Raw genomic sequence first — 13,665 nt, forward strand, 5'->3', positions numbered from 1 at the left:
CTTGGATAGTAGTGAACCCTATATATGTTGTTTTTTGTTTACATACCTATGATAAAAGTTTAATTGATAAATTATGTAAAGTAATTTATCAATTAATTCTACCAACTTTATGATAAATTATGCACAGTAATTTGAGAATTAGCATGTCTTCAGTGATGGGAAGCACTTCACAGCTTCTCCAGGAACTATCATCATCACTACTTTTGTGCTTTGGGGCCATTGTTAAGCAAAATTAAGGCTTATTTTCAGGCCACTGTAAATGCTAGATAACTGAAACATTGGAAACTGTATGATGTTTTCAGAATTATTTATAAAAGTGCCTGTTTAGTGTGACTCATAACAACTCTGTACTACTGTACTGTTTTATTGGAAAAAATTTTGAGTTGGAGCAACAGGGATGCAACTTGTTTGTAAGTTGGAGAACCTGGACAGTAACTTGTTTGTAATTCACGTATTAACTGCACTTAGGAGATTGGAACTTATGACAAGGTTTTGGTCCCATCTGGACCATTAGCAAGTCACAGTGAAACAAGAAGGGAAGGAGGCCAGATATATGAGAGAGGATCAGAACACGTCATTTTTGTACATTGGAGCACCAAGTATGAAGCTGTTCATAACTTAGAGCACCTAGTTTATAAGTTAGAGTTACATGAACTCAACTTGTTCAGAAATTGGATTACTTGAAATGCAATTTGTTCATAAATTAGAGCACTTGGACTGCAACTTGCTCATTAGTTGAGGGGGTCTTCCCTTGTAGTGGTACAACTTGATGGTCAAGTTGGCCCGAAATGTTGTCATAGTTTTATTCTCCTATGTGCAGGTTGTGTATCGTTCCAGTCGTGATATTGTGCCTTTGTATTCTTTCTGGTACATTTTAGTTTAGCTTCTGTACCACTGTTAAGAAAATAAACTGCTGATTAGTTATTTTGTCTCTTCAGGTATTTGGTCCACTTCTTCAGGGATTAAGTTCAGCAATGAGAAGTTGTAGCGTCACATCACGGACATACATGAGAGTCTTTGAGTCACTGGATCTGCTCACTGATATTAAGGCCCACAATTCACCATCCCGCCCAATTTGTAATCTAATGGTATCAATGGTGAGTGTAGTGTGAGGGTAATTGTTACATGTATAAAGAATTCACATACATTACTAAACAAAAATAACTTTGTACCGAAATTTTTATGTAGCAACTTTGAATATCTTTAACCATTTTCATGCATTATTTTTCCCAGTTCTTCTAGATGTGTTCTCCTCAAGCCGTGAAAATAGAAAGCAGGATGATGATATACAGTTTTACTTCTCACAGAGCAACTGGTGTACCAAGAGTGAATCTCAGACAGTTGGCCGTGAGATTCTCTTTACCACTATACTCGGACCTTTCCTGGGACTCTCCCTTTTTGCCGAGGACGACCCCCATGTGGTGGACAAATTCGTCAAGCACCAGAGCAATGGACGAACAGTTCCTGATGGCTTGCAGGATCTAGCGAGAGAACTGGATCACATGCGCACTGTGAGTAATTACCCATACATATCAACGATGTTGGAAGTGTATAGAATAGGTAGTAAGTTACTAAATGCTGGAAAGAGTTTTTATGAGGACAGTGAGGCTCAGGTTAGGGTGTGTAGGAGAGAGGGAGATTACTTCCTAGTAAAAGTAGGTCTTAGACAGGGATGTGTAATATCAACGTGGTTGTTTAACATATTTATAGATGGGGTTGTAAAAGAAGTAAATGTTAGTGTTAAATTATTGTTGCTCTGTGCATGCCACTAAAATTTATAATTTTTTAATGCTTAATCGCTTCTCTTATAAGACAAGGTTGCATGAGGATAATTCGTTTACCCTAAATAATGTAATGTGAGTTTAGCGATTCACATATAATTAAGCACTCCCATTTTTCCTTATCATTTTACATATTACACTACTAATACTATTGAATATATAATATAGTACAATGCTGGTTTTCAGAAATAGGTTGATATTCTGTAGTTAAAATTAAAATCCTTTATTTTACTTGCCAGACTATACTCCACAAGCTCTTCCATAGTATGCTGGTAAATACAATGTCCCGGGAGCCAGTCTTGTCGTTCCTTGCCAAAATAATCCAACACAATGAGCGGCGTGCTCAAATCCATGTCGAGGAACGCCTGGTGGCTGGAGACGGACCCATGATTAACCTGCTCTCTGTGCTGCAGCAACTGTGTTTTAAGGTGACTTATATATTGTGAAAATGGTATAAAATACCGACAGGTTGATGATGGGTTTGGGACATTTGCTGTTTAGAGGAACATCTAAACTGTCGAATCTGTGTGCCTCTGGCAAGACAGTGATAATGTAAATGATGGTGAAAGTATTTCTTTTTCTTAAGTGACCCTGCCTTGGTGGGAGACAGCCAGTGTGTTAAGAGGCAAAAAGATGAGCAAGACACGTGTGAAACAATTGGGTATCTTTATTGTTGAAATGTTTTGCATACACAATAGGTGAAACATTTCAACAGTAAAGATAGAGTAGTGAAGTTGATGTAATCACTCCATCTATCTTGGAGAAATAGTATTTAGGTGGTCAGTTCTTCAACCTGGAAAAGACTTCAGCTCCATCTATATTACAGTGTTGGTACCAAATGTCCAGCCTCCAGAAATGATATTTTGTAGTGGCCATGTTTACACTCAAGAGTTTTTTCCTTGTTTAATTCTGCTTCTTCATCTCCTTCAATACGTCGGCCGTCTCCCACTAAGGCAGGGTGACCCCAAAAAGAAAGAAACACTTTCACCATCATTCACACATAATCACTGCATTGGCAGAGGCATACAGATACGACAGTTTAGATGTCATTCCAAACAGCTAATATCTTTCTATTATATGCCTGGTAAATTAGTCCTCAGTCAGTTTTCATATTTTTGTCCTAGTATAAGCAGGCTGCCCCCATAGCAAATCTAAAAAAACATTACATTTCTAACCTTAGAAAAGACTGGGCTAAAACTGAAGCTTAAATTCTAAAGGGTTAGTCATAGAAATAGTGTTGGCAGCCATTACATTTGTTCATTTTCATAACAAGAGTTAGAGTACAATTTTTTTTTTTGTTTGCAGGTAAAACTTGAGAAGGTGGATCCTTACTACATGGCTCATCCCGATTCCCTGGTTGATATTTCAAAAGACTCGCGCCTGACCATGACCCAAGATGAGGTGGAGGAGTGGGTGAAGAAGCTGCGTAAGTAGGCAACTCCTCATTGTCAACCTTGTGTGATTTTAAAGAATAAAAAGTCACAATATCATGACTGGAATAATACACAAATAACCCGCATATAGGACACTGAGACCTATGATGATGTTTTGGGCGCACTTGGACCATTAATTAATCAGGACTGAAACATCGTCATAAGTTTCAGTCTCCCATTTGAGTTATTTGTCATATGTGATCTTGTTAGTGGTAAATGTTGGAATCTCTCTCAGGCATTTGAAGTTAGTTGCCCTCTTCTTCCCTGAATCAAACCTGATTACCTCCTTTCCAAGTCTCTTTCTCATACCTCTATGGGTTTAGCACTTCCTCATGAATATAATAGTACAGTTTGACCCCAACTTTAAATGTTGTGGGTTGTGATGATTAATATTTACAACCTTGGCACTTTTGAATCAATTAATTATTTATTAACAAGCGATTTATCCTTGTGTTTACTAGTTCTGTTTACTAGCCTTAAAATAGCAAGAAATATCACTTCATTGATCAACATAGGATCAACATTCAGGGTAAATACTGTACATTATGTTAAGTTTTGCATTTATATCATTTTTTGTTTAATTATTGTGTGGTTTTTATGACTTGATGTGCTGTTAGTGTGAGCAAGGTAATATTTGTAAAGGGATTTAGGGAAGCTGGTTAGCCAGACTTAGAGCCCTGGAGATGGGAAGTACAGTGGGAAGTACAGTGGGAAGTACAGTGGGAAGTACAGTGGGAAGTACAGTGGGAAGTACAGGGGTGAGCATGTTGTGGTTTGTAGAGGCATCCGCACTATGATGATGGCACCCTTCAGGAAAGACAGTGATTGAGTGAAAGTGTTTTCTACTTTGTCAGGTCACCATACCTCAGTGGGAGACAGCCAGAGTGAATAAATGTTGTATATATGATTGGCAATGAATATTAACGGTAAACAGATAAGATAAAAATGCATTTATGAAAAAGTTAACTGAAATTAGGTATAGAAAATATGGCTCAGGAACACAATCAATTTTACATTGTTTTTATTGGAGAAAAAGGTTCCAAGTACTGTATGTTTGCTTACGATGAATATTTGAGAACATACAAGCATCTTCAGTTGAGGCACTGTATTTCCTTTCCTTCAGAGACTAAGGAATTAGTTATTCTTGTTTTTTTACACTGCAGGTTCAGGAGAGAGTTTTACATTCCAAGAAGTCAATTTTCACAGTCAGTGCTGGTTCCTGACTCTACACGCACATCACTTGGGGGTGCTACCAGTGATGCGCAAATATACACGACGCATCCGAGCTATCCGTGACCTCCAGAAAATGGTAGGTGCTCCCCTTTATATTTTAAGTCAAGTTCATTTATTTTGTTGATCTAAAGCCAGCAAGCTTTCTTTAATATTATAGGTTACGGATAAGACAACTACAAATCCAAAATATTCAATTTCAATTCTGTATATTAAGATTTCAATTAAAAAAAATTTGATTTCACTTCAGTGCCATGTGAAAGGTGAAAAACCATCTGCATCTTGTACAAAATGTAGCTGATTGTTAAGGAAGAAGATTAAAGTCTTCCATTAGTTTTTGAATATATAGCCTAACAGTGAATGAAGCAGCTATGAGTTGAGGGAGTTGGAAATGAATATAGATAAGTCTGAGGAAGAGCCTGGTTGAGTAGGTAAGTACCAGACAAAACTGGTTCATGGTCAGACTCTGGCAGTAGAAAAACCTTCATTGGTCATTAAAGGTATAACCAAGTTAAAGGTATTTGGTGGAACTGAGAATAAGAGGCATGAAGATACTGTTGACTGATCAGTTGGGTGCTAGTGAAGGGTTCTTGATCAGGGTAACTGGAGCTACCCTTCCCTTCCTTGGATCAAGTGTGATTATCTCTCATTACTCAGGCGCTGTGTAATTCTTATGGGTTTTTTTACTTTTTCATTAATATAATAATAAATTAAGGTGACAAGTACATTAGAGTTATCAACTTTAGGCTGACAAAGTTAGAAGAGGGCACCAGGGAACTTCAGGAATGTTATTTTGAAGTACGAAATCAGCAAAGCAAAACAGTAGAACAAAAAACTTTGAGGCAAGAGATGTAACACGAATGTATGTAAAGATTATTTAGCTAAGAGGATTACAGCAGAATGGAAATAATTACTCACTGAAGCAGTAATTCTGTTATGTTGAGGTAAAAAAAATGGGAGACGCATTTGAAAGTGGATGAGATACGAGGTGGAGAATGGTTGTGTAAGTTGAACTTGCTTAGTATGAACCAGTAGGCCTCCTGTAGTGCTTATTTTGTTCTTATGTTTCTTTTATCTTGACAGTACCTGTAATTTAAGGAGGCAAATTGTCTTCTGCAGGTTGAGGAGATTGAGAGTACAGAATCTCACTGGGGCAGCCTGCCAGTAGCAGCTAGACAGAGGGAGCTCCTCAAGAAGTGGAAAACACAACTTAAGGTTGGTGGAAATCAATGAGTCCTCCTTCACAGGAGGATGAGATAGATAAAGGAAGAAGTTGGACACAGGAATATAATAGTAACTCTTGTGTTGGTGTATTGTTCATTCAGCCTGACTTTGCTAGTTATTCATTTTCCTTCATTACTCTTGTGTGTGAGCTTTCACTGACAGTATGCTCTTGCCAACCTTGCTCATTCTCTGGAATATTTTGTGCATCATACAGGTATGTCACTAGTATTATATTAACTCTTAGTTCCATGCCCTTTACTCACAGATTTAGCTCATTCTCTCCTTTTAATTTGTATCCCTGATTTTAGATATGCCGCTGTCACTTAACTCTGAAGGCAACACTTTATTTTAGATTATAAATTTAATTAAAGCAGAAGTAAATGGGACTTTTCAGAAACTAAATAAATCAAAAGTGTGCGCTGACGCGGGACTCTTGGATGAGAGCCTGTTGGAGCGCTGCCTACACTTCTACGCTGGAGTGGCACAGATCATTCTACGAGCACTAAGTGGAGGACCAACCACCTTGGCTCCTCTAGGAGCATCACTCGCTGACACTGCTTCGATACTTCCACTCCCGCCAGACTTGCCTGAGCTCTTTGCTGCATTTCCCGAATGGTACTTGGACGACATGGCAGAATTTTTACTTTTTACCCTGCAGTAAGTAAATCCATGCTGGTTTAGTGCTTCCATTTTCTGTTTTTGAACTGTAGTATCGGCACCCTTCTGGCAAGACTGATGAAGTGAGTTATGATGAAAGTGTTTCTTCTTTTTCGAGTCCCCTTGCCTTGGTGGGAAATGCCTGCACTCTAAAGGGGGGGGTTTGAGATATTGGCTGTTTGGAGTGACTGTCATATGTGGGCACCTCTACAAGGACAATGATTATGTGTGAATGATGGTGAAAGTGTTAGGTAAGACACATATGCAACAGTTAGGTATCTTTATTTTGAAACGTTTCGCCTACACAGTAGGCTTCTTCAGTCGAGTACAGAAAAGTTGATAGAAGCAGAAGATACTTGAAGACGATGTAATCAGTCCATCACCCTTAAAGTTTTGAGGTGGTCAGTCCCTCAGTCTGGAGAAGAGCATTGTTCCGTTGTCTGAAACAATATGAAGTTGAAGTGACAGAATCGGGCCTTATATAGTGCCAGGAGGTGAGACGTAGGTTGATTTGGGAGGGCAGGTCCCTCTCAAACCCAGCCGTTCTCACTAGTAGAGGTTGTCGAAGTAGATGGTCTGTACCAAGATACCCTTGTGTTGCAGTGTCTGACAGAATGAACATTAAAATGGTATAAAATACCGACAGATTGTTAGGTAAGACACATATGCAACAGTTAGGTATCTTTATTTTGAAACGTTTCGCCTACACAGTAGGCTTCTTCAGTCGAGTACAGAAAAGTTGATAGAAGCAGAAGATACTTGAAGAAGATACCTAACTGTTGCATATGTGTCTTACCTAACAATCTGTCGGTATTTTATACCATTTTAATGTTCATTCTGTCAGACACTGCAACACAAGGGTATCTTGGTACAGACCATCTACTTCGACAACCTCTACTAGTGAGAACGGCTGGGTTTGAGAGGGACCTGCCCTCCCAAATCAACCTACGTCTCACCTCCTGGCACTATATAAGGCCCGATTCTGTCACTTCAACTTCATATTGTTTCAGACAACGGAACAATGCTCTTCTCCAGACTGAGGGACTGACCACCTCAAAACTTTAAGGGTGATGGACTGATTACATCGTCTTCAAGTATCTTCTGCTTCTATCAACTTTTCTGTACTCGACTGAAGAAGCCTACTGTGTAGGCGAAATGTTTCAAAATAAAGATACCTAACTGTTGCATATGTGTCTTACCTAACAATCTGTCGGTATTTTATACCATTTTAATGTTCACGATGGTGAAAGTGTTGAATGATGGTGAAATTTTTTTTTTTTTTTTTTTTTTTGTCAACCTGCCTCAGTAGGAGATGGTCAGCATGTTGAAAAAAAGTATACAATTATGTACTAGTTTTAAACAAATGTGGATATTTAACTTAAAATTTAGTATAATATTTTGATTTTTTGCCTTAGCTCTTATTTACCAATATGAACAAGTATACAAGTATGTATACATTACAGTAATGGTTAGTATCAACAAGGTGTTGACAAGAATCATGTACAATACCTATTTAACTTTATTGCCAATATTAATGTTTAGTTTTGTATCTTAATTTTCATTTACCTATTTTTTGTCATTTGATCCTACATTAAAAAGCCATTGCATTAGATTACTAAAACATCATTTTAGTTAATCGATATTTATTCCATTTATCTCCATAAGCGTAGCGTACCACACTACCAAATGTAGTTATTTTATTTTTCTTGGTTTTATTATGGCTCGTGGTATGTACATTACAATTACTGTATAAGCATCTTGCCTGGCCAGATATGTACCCAAAGTGCCCATCAAACACCTGGAGGATCCCATCATTACCATGGCCATTGTCTTGCTGTGCTCCCCATCACACATCAAGAACCCCTACCTCACAGCCAAACTGGTTGAGGTAAGTGTCTCTAGAATGAACTCAATTTGAGTCATAAAGAATGGCTGTTGATGAATGAAGAGAAAGGTGGACGGGAGGCTTGAATTGTGGTCTGGAGATAGACAGGTCCAGCTCAGTAGCTCAGTGGTCCGGAGATTAACAGGTTCAGGCCAATAGCCCACTGGTAAAGCACTGGATCTGTTAATCTCAGGACCACGGTTCAAGCCTCCAGTCCACATTTCTGTTTATTCATCTTATAGAATGTTGAGCCTAGGATAGTAACATAAGGGCATAGATAACTCATTAGGCACATGTATCCATGTACAATCAACGCTGAAACTTTTATTGTTTGTTTATTTTATCATTGTTTTCATTGTGTACATTTTTTCATTGTTATGAGCTGGCATGTTGAAAAAAAAAAAGTGCCGTAAATGCCTCATCTATCACTGAAATCAACATTTTGGTGACCCTCTTCTCCTGTATAAATTACTAATTTTTTTTTTTTCATCAAACCGGCCATATCCCACCGAGGCAGGGTGGCCCAAAAAGAAAAACAAAAAGTTTTCTTTTCAAATTTAGTAATTTATACAGGAGAAGGGGTTACTAGCCCCTTGCTCCCGGCATTTTAGTCGCCTCTTACGACACGCATGGCTTACGGAGGAAAGATTCTTTTCCACTTCCCCATGGACAATAGAAGAAATAAAGAAGAACAAGAGCTATTTAGAAAAAGGAGAAAAACCTAGATGTATGTATATATATATGCATGTGCGTGTCTGTGAAGTGTGACCAAAGTGTAAGTAGGAGTAGCAAGATATCCCTGTTATCTAGCGTGTTTATGAGACAGAAAAAGAAACCAGCAATCCTACCATCATTCAAAACAGTTACAGGTTTCTGTTTCACAGTCATCTGGCAGGACGGTAGTACTTCCCTGGGTGGTTGCTGTCTACCAACCTACTACCTATAAATATAAGATGAAAAACTTTCATTTCTTCTTTAGGTCACCCTGTCTTAGTGGGAGATTGCTGCTGTATTAAACAATTAGAAAAATTTGTCAGTGGAATGTAATTTTTAGGTAACATTGAGGTAGGGAGTTTTATAGGCAGGTTTGGGTTAATGGAGTCAAGGTCAGTGTAATTTGGGGATGGATTTTTTTTTTTTTAAGTTTCCTGTCTTCTTGCAGCATATTTATCCTCAAATTTTGTTTTGGTTAAAATTTTTTGCATTTCTAAGATTTTTATTTAATTTTTGACATTTCTAAGATTTTTATTTAATTTTTGTCATTTCTAAGATTTTTATTTAATTTTTTACATTTCTAAGATTTTTATTTCTTTCAAGTTTAGTCTGCCCTAGATGTGTTGGTGCTTTGTTCCAAGAGGCTCTGCAACTCTAGAATCTATAACTTGTACAAAATTGTGTCTGCATAATGAATTTTGTTTCAGATTTGGGCTCATTTTGTGTTCCATTATTATTCACATTGAGTGAAATCATAATTATTTTTCAATATATGTTACATGCTCCAACCCCCCAAAAATTAGCATCTCAAGAAACCCCATGAATAATCTAATTAATTTGTGGATTGTCCTGCATTAAAAAGTTTGATAATTGAATTCCACAAATTATGATCCTGATAAATTTTGGGAACTGGTGTACAGCATCTTCCCAAGAAAGTAAGAAACTGGATAAAGATTAAGGATTTTTTTTTTTTCTCAACAAGTCGGTCGTCTCCCACCGAGGCAGGGTGACCCAAAAAAGAAAGAAAATCCCCAAAAAGAATATACTTTCATCATCATTCAACACTTTCACCACACGCACACATTATCACTGCTTTTGCAGAGGTGCTCAGAATACAACAGTTTAGAAGCATATACGTATAAAGATAAACAACATATCCCTCCAAACTGCCAATATCCCAAACCCCTCCTTTAAAGTGCAGGCATTGTACTTCCCATTTCCAGGACTCAAGTCCGACTATATGAAAATAACCGGTTTCCCTGAATCCCTTCACTAAATATTACCCTGCTCACACTCCAACAGATCGTCAGGTCCCAAGTATCATTCGTCTCCATTCACTCCTATCTAACACGCTCATGCACGCTTGCTGGAAGTCCAAGCCCCTCGCCCACAAAACCTCCTTTACCCCCTCTTTCCAACCCTTTCGAGGACGACCCCTACCCCTCTTTCCTTCCCCCATAGATTTATATGCTTTCCATGTCATTCTACTTTGATCCATTCTCTCTAAATGACCAAACCACCTCAACAACCCCTCTTCTGCCCTCTGACTAATGCTTTTATTAACTCCACACCTTCTCCTAATTTCCACACTCCGAATTTTCTGTATAATATTTACACCACACATTGCCCTTAGACAGGACATCTCCGCTGCCTCCAACCATCTCCTCGCTGCTGCATTTACCACCCAAGCTTCACATCCATATAAGAGTGTTGGTACTACTATACTTTCATACATTCCCTTCTTTGCCTCCATAGATAACGTTTTTTGACTCCACGTATACCTCAACGCACCACTCACCTTTTTTACCTCATCAATTCTATGATTAACCTCATCCTTCATAAATCCATCCGCCGACACGTCAACTCCCAAGTATCTGAAAACATTCACTTCTTCCATACTCCTCCTCCCCAATTTGATATCCAATTTTTCTTTATCTAAATCATTTGATACCCTCATCACCTTACTCTTTTCTATGTTCACTTTCAACTTTCTACCTTTACACACATTCTCAAACTCATCCACTAACCTTTGCAATTTTTCTTTAGAATCTCCCATAAGCACAGTATCATCAGCAAGAAGTAACTGTGTCAGTTCACATTTTGAATTTGATTCCCCATAATTTAATCCCACCCCTCTCCCGAACACCCTAGCATTTACTTCTTTTACAACCCCATCTATAAATATATTAAACAACCATGGTGACATTACACATCCCTGTCTAAGACCTACTTTTACCGGGAAGTATTCTCCCTCTCTTCTACACACCCTAACCTGAGCCTCACTATCCTCATAAAAGCTCTTTACAGCATTTAGTAACTTACCACCTATTCCATATACTTGCAACATCTGCCACATTGCTCCTCTATCCACTCTATCATATGCCTTTTCTAAATCCATAAATGCAATAAAAACTTCCCTACCTTTATCTAAATACTGTTCACATATATGCTTCAATGTAAACACTTGATCTACACATCCCCTACCCACTCTGAAGCCTCCTTGCTTATCTGCAATTCTACATTCTGTCTTACCTCTAATTCTTTCAATTATAACCCTACCATATACTTTTCCTGGTATACTCAGTAAACTTATTCCTCTATAATTTTTACAATCTCTTTTGTCCCCTTTCCCTTTATATAAAGGGACTATACATGCTCTCTGCCAATCCCTAGGTACCTTCCCCTCTTTCATACATTTATTAAACAAAAGTACCAACCACTCCAACATTATATCCCCCCCTGCTTTTAACATTTCTGTCATGATCCCATCAGTTCCAGCTGCTTTACCCCCTTTCATTCTACGTAATGCCTCACGTACCTCCACCACACTTACATTCTGCTCTTCTTCACTCCTAAAAGATGGTATACCTCCCTGGCCAGTGCATGAAATTACCTCCTCCCTTTCTTCCTCAACATTTAAAAGTTCCTCAAAATATTCTCGCCATCTACCTAATACCTCCCTCTGCCCATCTACTAACTCCCCTACTCTGTTTTTAACTGACAAATCCATACTTTCCCTAGGCTTTCTTAACTTGTTTAACTCACTCCAAAATTTTTTCTTATTTTCATTAAAATTTCTTGACAGTGCCTCTCCCACTCTTTCATCTGCTCTCCTTTTGCACTCTCTCACCACTCTCTTCACCTTTCTTTTACTCTCCATATACTCTGCTCTTCTTATAACACTTCTGCTTTGTAAAAAGCTCTCGTAAGCTACCTTTTTCTCTTTTATCACACCCTTTACTTCATCATTCCACCAATCACTCCTCTTTCCTCCTGCCCTCACCCTCCTATAACCACAAACTTCTGCCCCACATTCTAATACTGCATTTTTAAAACTATTCCAACCCTCTTCAACCCCCCCACTACTCATGTTTGCACTAGCCCACCTTTCTGCCAATAGTCGCTTATATCTCGCCCGAACTTCTTCCTCCCTTAGTTTATACACTTTCACCTCCCTCTTACTTGTTGTTGCCACCTTCCTCTTTTCCCATCTACCTCTTACTCTAACTGTAGCTACAACTAAATAATGATCCGATATATCAGTTGCCCCTCTATAAACATGTACATCCTGGAGCCTACCCATCAACCTTTTATCCAGCAATACATAATCTAACAAACTACTTTCATTACGTGCTACATCATACCTTGTATATTTATTTATCCTCTTTTTCATAAAATATGTATTACTTATTACCAAATTTCTTTCTACACATAGCTCAATTAAAGGCTCCCCATTTACATTTGCTCCTGGCACCCCAAATTTACCTACTACTCCCTCCATAACATTTTTACCCACTTTAGCATTGAAATCCCCAACCACCATTACTCTCACACTTGATTCAAAACTCCCCACGCATTCACTCAACATTTCCCAGAATCTCTCTCTCTCCTCTACACTTCTCTCTTCTCCAGGTGCATACACGCTTACTATAACCCACTTTTCACATCCAATCTTTATTTTACTCCACATAATCCTTGAATTTATACATTTGTAGTTCCTCTTTTCCTGCCATAGCTTATCCTTCAACATTATTGCTACTCCTTCTTTAGCTCTAACTCTATTTGAAACCCCTGACCTAATCCCATTTATTCCTCTCCATTGAAACTCTCCCACCCCCTTCAGCTTTGTTTCACTTAAAGCCAGGACATCCAGTTTCTTCTCATTCATAACATCCTCAATCATCTCTTTCTTATAATCTGCACAACATCCACGCACATTCAGACTTCCCACTTTGACAATTTTCTTCTTATTCTTTTTAGTAATCTTTACAGGAAAAGGGGTTACTAGCCCATTGTTCCCGGCATTTTAGTTGACTTTTACAACACGCATGGCTTACGGAGGAAAGATTCTTATTCCTCTTCCCCATGGATATAAAAGGAAAAGTAATAAGACCAAGAACTATTAAGATAAAATCAAAGAAAACTCAGATGAGTGTGTATAAATAAATGTGTACATGTATGTGTAGTGTGACCTAAGTGTAAGTAGAAGTAGCAAGATGTACCTGTAATCTTGCATATTTATGAGACAGACAAAAGACACCAGCAATCCTACCATCTTGTAAAACAATTACAGGCTTTCGTTTTACACTCACTTGGCAGGACAGTAGTACCTCCCTGGGTGGTTGCTGTCTACCAACCTACTACCAAAAAATTAAGATTAGGGATGCAAAATATAAATTACTTTTTTTCTCAGGTAGTTGCCATTATATATTAAAATGATGCATTTTTGCTCTTTGTTGAA

The 13,665-nt window shown here is 38.2% G+C and overlaps 1 protein-coding gene across 4 annotated transcripts in view; it reads left to right on the forward strand.

The window, feature by feature from the left end:
- The window catches only part of Ube4B (Ubiquitination factor E4B), a 49,501-nt gene that overhangs the window by 21,568 nt on the left and 14,268 nt on the right, over nucleotides 1-13,665 (forward strand). For 2 of the 4 annotated variants that reach the window (XM_053795948.2, XM_053795949.2), the window contains exons 10-17: nucleotides 939-1,097; nucleotides 1,308-1,511; nucleotides 2,021-2,209; nucleotides 3,087-3,207; nucleotides 4,378-4,523; nucleotides 5,564-5,659; nucleotides 6,063-6,325; nucleotides 8,096-8,213. In XM_053795948.2, coding sequence (XP_053651923.2) covers nucleotides 939-1,097; nucleotides 1,308-1,511; nucleotides 2,021-2,209; nucleotides 3,087-3,207; nucleotides 4,378-4,523; nucleotides 5,564-5,659; nucleotides 6,063-6,325; nucleotides 8,096-8,213 — 1,296 coding nt within the window. Of the gene's footprint in view, nucleotides 1-938; nucleotides 1,098-1,292; nucleotides 1,512-2,020; nucleotides 2,210-3,086; nucleotides 3,208-4,377; nucleotides 4,524-5,563; nucleotides 5,660-6,062; nucleotides 6,326-8,095; nucleotides 8,214-13,665 lie in introns of all 4 variants that reach the window. The other 2 variants (XM_053795946.2, XM_053795947.2) reach the window with 1 other exon arrangement.

This window comes from Cherax quadricarinatus, chromosome 77, assembly GCF_038502225.1.
Source record: "Cherax quadricarinatus isolate ZL_2023a chromosome 77, ASM3850222v1, whole genome shotgun sequence".
Classification (NCBI taxonomy): domain Eukaryota; kingdom Metazoa; phylum Arthropoda; class Malacostraca; order Decapoda; family Parastacidae; genus Cherax; species Cherax quadricarinatus.